Raw genomic sequence first — 8,321 nt, forward strand, 5'->3', positions numbered from 1 at the left:
AAGGAGAGGGAGAGAGATGGAGAGATAGAGTGAGAGAGAGAGAGATAAAGAGAGGAGAGAGAGAAAGACAGAGAGAGACAACGAGATGGAGAGGGAGAGAGACGGAGTGATATATAGAGAGTGTGTGGGAGAGAGAGATAAAGAGAGACTTAGCTAGATATAGAGAGAGAGTGTGTGTATGAGAGATAAATACAGAGGGAGAGACATACACAACGAGAAGAAGAGAGAGAGAGAGAGAGAGAGAGAGAGAGAGAGACTGACCTAGATATAGAGTGAGTGTGTGCGCGCGTGAGAGAGATAAATAAAGAGAGAGGGAGAGAGAGACTGAGCTAGATATACAGTGTGTGAGAGAGAGAGAGATAAAGAAAGCAAGAGAGAGAGACACACACAGCGAGGAGAGAGAGAGACTGAGCTAGATACAGAGAGAGAGAGAGAGACTAGTCTAGATACAGAGAGAGAGAGAGAGAGAGATAAAGAGAGGGTGAGAGAGTTAGACACACAACGAGAATGAGCTAGATATAGAGAATGAGCTAGATATAGAGAGAGTGTATGTGAGAGGGAGAGAGATAAAGAGGGGGAGAGATAGACTGAGCTACTAGATATAGAGAGAGCGTGTGCGTCTGAAATTGTCAATGAGATATTAGGAGAGGGAGAGAGAGAGACAATCAAACAACGAGAAGGATAGAGAGAGAGAAACTGAGGGAGATACAGAGTGTGTGAGAGAGAGAGAAAGAGAGAGAGACAGCGACTGAGAGACAGCGAAAGAGAGAGAGAGGCTGAGACAGTGTGAAAAACAGAGGGAGAGAGGGAGAGGGAGAGAAAGATAGAGAGATACAGAGAGAGATATGGAGAGCGAGCGAGGGAGAGAGAGAAGGATAGAGATACAGAGATAAAGAGAGAGAGAGATATGGAGACCGAGCGAGAGGGAGAGAGAGAGAAGGACAGAGATACAGAGATAAAGAGAGAGAGAGAGATGGAGAGCGAGCGAGAGGGAGAGAGAGAGAAGGACAGAGATACAGAGATACAGAGAGAGAGAGAGATGGAGACCGAGCGAGAGGGAGAGAGAGAGAAGGACAGAGATACAGAGATAAAGAGAGAGAGAGAGAGATGGAGAGCGAGCGAGAGGGAGAGAGAGAGAAGGACAGAGATACAGAGATACAGAGAGAGAGAGAGAGATGGAGAGCGAGCGAGAGGGAGAGAGAGAGGATAGAGATACAGAGATACAGAGAGAGAGAGAGAGAGGGAGAGCGAGCGAGAGGGAGAGAGAGAGAAGGACAGAGATACAGAGATACAGAGAGAGAGAGAGAGATGGAGAGCGAGCGAGAGGGAGAGAGAGAAGGATAGAGATATAGAGATAAAGAGAGAGAGAGAGAGATGGAGAGCAAGCGAGAGGGAGAGAGAGAAGGATAGAGATACAGAGATACAGAGAGAGAGAGAGAGATGGAGAGCGAGCGAGAGGGAGAGAGAGAGAAGGACAGAGATACAGAGATACAGAGAGAGAGAGAGAGACGGTGAAAAACAGAGAAAGAGAGAGAGAGAGGTTGAGACAGTGAAAAACAGAGAAAGTGAGAGAGAGAGGTTGAGACAGAGTGAAAAACAGAGAAAGAGAGAGAGAGAGAAGTTGAGACAGAGTGAAAAACAGAGAGAGAGAGAGAGAGAGAGAGAGAGAGAGAGATGAAGGTGGTGGTGACGGGGGCATCTGGGTACTTGGGGGGGAGCTTGTGCAGGGCGCTGCTCAACGACGGTCACCAAGTTCGAGCCTTTGTTCGTCGGACCAGCGATGTGAGCCAAATCCCGAGCTCCCCACAAGGCAAAGGCGGACTCCTCGAACTCGTCTACGGCGACGTCACCGACTACCCTTCTCTCCTTCTCGCCTTCTCCGGCTGCGACGTCGTCTTCCACGCTGCTGCTCTAGTTGAACCGTGGCTCCCCGACCCTTCCCAATTCTTCACTGTTTGTTCTCCATGCCCTTTTCGTTCCTAATCATCTCTTCAATTCCCAGTCTAATGAACAGCTTATCTATTCTCAATTTGATCACCTTGTTCTTTTACTCGAGCGTTCAATTGGCTTCTATTTTCGTCAACCTGATAAATTTCTTCAATCTACTGCCATGATGAAATCACACACCCCTTTCGCTGGTAAAAGGCCATCTGACCGGATCAATCCAATCCAATATTCTTCCTCGCGCCAATCAAATTGATATCTTGTGTTTCCGTCTACTGCGTCTGAAATCTCTATTTCTGCAAACTTGTCTCGTGTTTCTATTGTTGGTTTGGGTGGTGCATCGCAACAAATCTTCCTTTTCAGCAGTATTCGGGATCATTAACAGCGACTTTTTTGGAAAATACGAACAAATTCCAAAATCTACTTCGTACATATGTTGCTAGAACAGTTTTTTATTGGTACTGTAGTAGCTCGAGTGATCTCTTTCTTCGACATGACGGATCAGCCTGTTACCATCGCGTTGTCATATTTTTGTGAGTGTTCTAGTTTTCTTTCTTTCTGGTTTTAATTTCGATGAATTTTCTTCTGGCAACTGATAAATTTAATATATATTTTCTCTTACTTTTATTTAGCATCCATTATGATTCGATAGTTCTTTCCAATCTGCTCCATTTTTCTAATCACTCTATTCAGAAAATATTCTTCTATGTGATGTATGTGCTTCAGAATGGCACCAATTTTATTTGTTTGTGTTTTCCTCGTAGTAGGAGTTATCTATTGGTGTAGGTATCTGACAAATAGAAATGGAAGGAGGACATATAATTTAATATTTTGTTGTATGGATTCCTTCCAATTATCCTAGTCGTTTGGCATATTAATGTCTGAAGTTATCTTAATCTTACATGTTTTTTTCTAATCCTCTGTCTTAACTGCATGAATTTATAATCTGAGTTGTTTTTTATTCTTTCTAGGTAAATGTGGGTGGTCTGAAGAATGTCTTGCAAGCGTTTAAAGAATCAGGGACAATTCAGAAGATAATATATACCTCATCATTCTTTGCCCTGGGCCCTACAAATGGACGCGTGGTAGACGAGACTCAGGTGTTTCTTACTTGCTCAAACGTGAAACGTCGTAACGATATTTTCATTTTGGCCTTATGCGCTAAGATCTCAAATAGATTATATTGGTTCTCTTTGATGGCATCAAAAGCGAGTGGCAAATTAGAGCTGTGCCTGATAGATATGACCAAAAAAATATTTGCAGTTACATCGTGAGAAGTTCTTCTGCTCTGAGTATGAAAAGTCAAAGGTGGAAGCAGACAAAATTGCACGACAAGCTGCATCATCAGGAGTTCCAATGGTTCTGCTTTACCCCGGAGTGATCTATGGTTCCGGGAAACTCACAGCCGGAAATATTCTTGCCCGGATTGTAGGTTTGATTACGATGAAATTTACAAATTTTTTTTTTTGGGAAGAATGTTCTACAACTGCTCTCGTTTTCCTTGTAAAAATATATTAGAACGTTACAAAAATATATTGTAACATGGGTATTGAGTTGATGATATGATTGATTCTTCGTCTGAAATATAAATAAAATGGCATCAAAACTGCATTGCATGGCCGAGATTACTGTTTGAAAGATTATCAGTTGATATCACATTCATGATATGAATGTCTAACTCTTTAGCGGAAAGAACTTTTTTTCATGTGAATGGTCTATCTAAATGTGGGTTTTATTTATACATTGTATGACATTAGGAATATAATCCAGTGCTTGCGTAACAGTTATACCCAGAAATTATCTTTGTTTCATTGGTTCCCGTTGATGCTATTTAAATCTCTCTTTCTTGAAATCCAGTTTTTGAATCCCCACCGCATTAACGATTCCTGTTGTTTTAGATGATAGAACGGTTCAACGGCCGCCTCCCAGGCTACGTCGGTCACGGGAAGTTGTCATTTTGCCATGTTGATGATGTGGCCGCAGGACATGTTTTGTCCATGCACAAAGGGCATGTCGGTCAGAGGTACCTTCTCACCGGAGATAATGCTTCATTGGAGTACATTTTCGATGCGGCTGCGATCATCACCCAAACAAGGCGCCCCCTCTTCCACATTCCAATTTGGGTCATTTACATTTATGGGTGGATCTCAGTTGCCATTGCCCATATAACAGGAAACCTTCCTCTTATAAGTTACCCAGTAAGTTGATTTTTTTTTTGCGGTTGGTTTGAATTGATGAGTGGTTGAACGATTGTCAACTTTTATTTGCAGACTGTGGCTGTAATGAAACAGAGCTGGGAATACTCTTGTGACAAGGCAAAGAATGAACTTGGATATGCCCCGAGGAGTTTGGATCAGGGATTGGGGGAGATGCTTCGCTGGTTGAAGGAGGAGGGGTTGATAAAGTACTGATATCTGTAAGAAAAATAATTCTTAGTTTATGAAAATGTACAAATAATCACAAATAGAAGATATGCATCCTTGATTGAAGAAATAAGCCTTGATCAACCCCTAATGTGTTTCTGATCCTGTGCCATATGTGTACTGGATAGTGTGAATTTTCCTATTTAAGTGAATACTATGGTTGTGCAAATGATTCTCGAATCACCTTTTAAAACTAGCAAAATATAATTTCTAAGTTGTAATTCTGAATTCTCGGTTTCTTAGTGGCAGATCAAATAGGAGCAATGTGAATTACGCATGAAATGAAGAATCATGGCCCGTCATTGAATCTTTAAACATCGTTGTTATCATCTGATTTTAGGAATTTGGTTTTATCGTTATAACATGTTGAACTTCTGCATCATAAGTAGTCAGATTAGATAAAATCATATAATTGTGAAGTAATGTGTATGCCCAGAGTGGAAAATATTAAACTGATGTCCTGAGCTCCAATGTTTTATTTTATTCACAATGATATATCAGATCACTGGTTGAAAAGATCAAAAAGAATATTGCCTGTGTTTGCCTGGTTTTGGAAATTTTACTTCCATAACTTTACACGGTCCAAATAGGAATGTCTGAATTTCTGAGCCTTCACAGACTCTTTTTTAAAGTTTTACACTTCTAACAATGCGATAAACTAGAAACTCAAATTAAACCCTGATCAATCCTTTCACCAGGGGGTAAATTCTACTGTTAACTGTACAGGATGATGGGAAAACTAGATTTTTTTAGAGTTAAATTTAGAATTTTCAGCCTAAGTTCAAATCAGAAATGGGGTCACTCAATAAAGTTTCTTTCTTCAATTTTCAATAACTCAGTGAATGTGTATAAAATTAATCCAAGCGAATACAAGCATCTTCAAATCATCCATCATTATAAAGTCCTTTTGGAAAATTTAAAATATTTTCCTCAAAAATTGGTCGTACACATTTTCAATTCAAGCATTGGGATCAGTAAACACTTGAATAATGTGGTGTCATGTGTCTCATCTAAACAAGAACTCACTTTTAGTATTATTTCAGTTCTGTCCTTGTGGTTCTTCTATGAGCTGGGAGATCAGATATTACATGTTCAGTACTGTTTTGAAAACTAATGTAGTGTATAGAGGTATTTTCAAAAAAATAAATTTATACAAGAAAGAATGAACTCAACTCACTCTCTTGAGCTAAATTTGAGAGCACAAAATTATTGCCAATTGTATCTGTCCTTATCTTTTACATCAACTTATGTTGAATTCATACAATCTTTGTAATGTATGAGTGTTGATCCCTTTAGAATTTTCACTTTCAAGATATTCAAGGATTCACGTCTCAATTATGTCATTGGAGAGAAAATATTGCACTAATAATTCGCTTAACACAGCTTTCAATGAATAATAATCATTAAAGAATATATGACCCATGAAACTAATAATTCACCATTTTTGCCATCCATGAAACTATTCTTCGTGGTTCAGATGCTCTGGCTGAAGTTGAATGGAGGAACTGGGTGGCTAAGTCACTAGTGAAATCTATGGGAACGGAGTCGTATATTTGCCCCCAAATGCAGTCTTTAACCAATTGGCATTCATCCTGCATCAAACACAGAAGAAACCGACCCATCAGAACATAATCCACAAAGAAATCGACCCATCTTGAACTGAAAATTGTACCAGATCGTGCAATCCTTCGTATTTTCCTTCAATTATGTGAAAATAAAACGGAAGGTTATCTCTGAGAAACGGGTAATATGATGTGAAATGAAGTAAGTACCTGGAAGACCTTATACATGCATGCTTTTGGACCCCAGAGAAGGCAGCGAATATAACTGGCCTTGGGTTGCGTCTTAACTCCTGTTCAATAGAAGGAAGAGCACACACATCAAAATTAAATCAGCATGAAAGAGAGGCTAATCATTAATTTGCCTAAAATATCCAAGGAAATTGGTGAAGTGGCTCGATTTCCTTCAATAAATTCAGAAAACAAAATCTATGGCGGACAGGTAAAAAGACAAGCCTTTCAATCAGTCTTCTCTCCAAACAGAGAGTAAAGGCGCCAGGGGGAATAATACTATTCTAACAACAAGACCATAAAATATCCCGGGGTAGGAGAGTCAAAATGTCGTTTGATTCCGTTTAAGTCTTTCGCTGCGGAATGTTTTGATTTCTTCATCCAGATCTAGGCCTCACCCAACATTTACTTTGTTTGGCATACCACAAAGTTTCCCTCTATGCATCACAATTGACATAGTGCCGGTAAGTCAATGCAGAAAATGAGCAAAACAATGACATCCTTCATCTTCTATGAATTACACCGAAGACACCTGAAGTCCCATCACACATGAGCTGATCAGTATGGAACTGCATGCAGGTGATGAAATTAAGTTTTTCATGATATTTATGATGAAAATATGAGTTAGTGCTAAACGACATTGGTAATGCCGCCTAATAGTTGCGACATGTTTATTCACATTATTATCATAATATAGCTAACCCACCATTATTATATCCCCGGCATGTGTCCAGTACTTTCGTTTTGAAGAACGTTTGGCTCATCTACATGGCTTCAACACTACATTGATTGCCTCCTATGCTAGGTCTTTGTCCATATGTCCTTTCAACATATGAGGCAATGTACTACATGTCATCAACACGACATCTAAAAGAGCGAAGCATAAACTCCACATATAATTAACAAGATTCCTGATCTCCAATCTACCAAATGTATGTAAATAATACATATAACATAAATGTATGTAAATTTTGGAGAGACAAATAAATATAGAGTAAGATGACCCTTAAAACCATGCAGCTCCATGTAACAAGGAATGTGCAGAATGGAACAAAAAGTTGCTCCAAAATGACCCATCAAACAAGGGTGTTTGTTCCCATAAAACCATATCACTCATTCCCTTAAACTCATAAAATACTCTTTACGTTCTTTTTTGAGTTTTCCATTAGGAAAGAACTAAATTCAAAAAAATTGAATAAAAACAACAAGAATACTAGATAATGTAGGGGGAAACGCCAGAGCCTATATGACGTATAACTTTCCTTTAAAACATAGTTTTATGGTAGTTCACGACCTTTCTAGTTATAAATATTGTTCATAATTTTCATCAGGGTTATGCAATTGGTACTTGAAGGTTCATAGGTTAAAAAATGAGAAAGAAAAAGGAGACTTCAAAACCATGAATGATGCACGTCAATATTTAATGATTGTACCCATATAGTGTAGCAGCTTAACAAGACAATTTCCCTCTAACTATACAAACCTAGTCACTTCAGCGTACATGAGGAAACAATCCCTAGGATGAATAGTGGAAAGAGATGATACCCAGAATTAATATTTTATCAACAGAAATCTCTAAATCATCAAAGCTTTTTTATTTATATATTTCAGCGATGACCTTGATTATTTTAAAAGAAAGTATGATCACACAAAAAATACATCCAAATAATTTATGTACAAAACGGGAAACTTAAGATTATGGAGACTCACTCAGTACTATTTAACATACAAAAGTATAACCAAGTCAATATTAAGTACCAAGCTTCTATTGAACAAAGTTTCAATTCCAAATGAAGAAAAATACCTATCATCACTGATATTTTAACTTGCACGTATAATTTTTGAAAAATTTTATAGGATGCTAATGCATGATGCATACATTCTATAAGACCTGCGATAATTTGAGCAGAGAGAAGGAAGGAGAGACATCATGAGAAAATTTGAGGATGAGAATGAGAACAATAATTGGTAAACAGAGAGAGTAAGGGAGAAACAACTTGTTATCCAACTATGCTGCAACCCCCAGCTGTCATAAGGATCAACTCACCTTGCAACAGCTCAATTCACAACATCACTACCACCCCTCTCATAGGTTATGAAATATGCATTGAAGATATCTCAATTTATAAATAAGTTAAATTAAATTATGATAGGTGAATTTACT

At 38.7% G+C, this 8,321-nt stretch overlaps 1 protein-coding gene across 1 annotated transcript; it reads left to right on the forward strand.

Annotated features, from left to right (window-relative positions):
* Positions 1-1,454: 1,454 nt before the first annotated feature.
* FLDH (NAD(P)-binding Rossmann-fold superfamily protein) lies at positions 1,455-4,547 on the forward strand. Its single transcript, XM_078577250.1, has 5 exons — positions 1,455-1,953; positions 2,916-3,044; positions 3,208-3,372; positions 3,843-4,142; positions 4,215-4,547. Exons 1-5 carry the CDS (start codon positions 1,675-1,677, stop codon positions 4,353-4,355), a joined length of 1,014 nt encoding a protein of 337 aa, XP_078433376.1. The 5' UTR covers positions 1,455-1,674; the 3' UTR covers positions 4,356-4,547.
* Positions 4,548-8,321: the final 3,774 nt, after the last annotated feature.

This window comes from Wolffia australiana, chromosome 6 (assembly GCF_029677425.1).
Source record: "Wolffia australiana isolate 7733 chromosome 6, ASM2967742v1".
NCBI lineage: Eukaryota > Viridiplantae > Streptophyta > Magnoliopsida > Alismatales > Araceae > Wolffia > Wolffia australiana.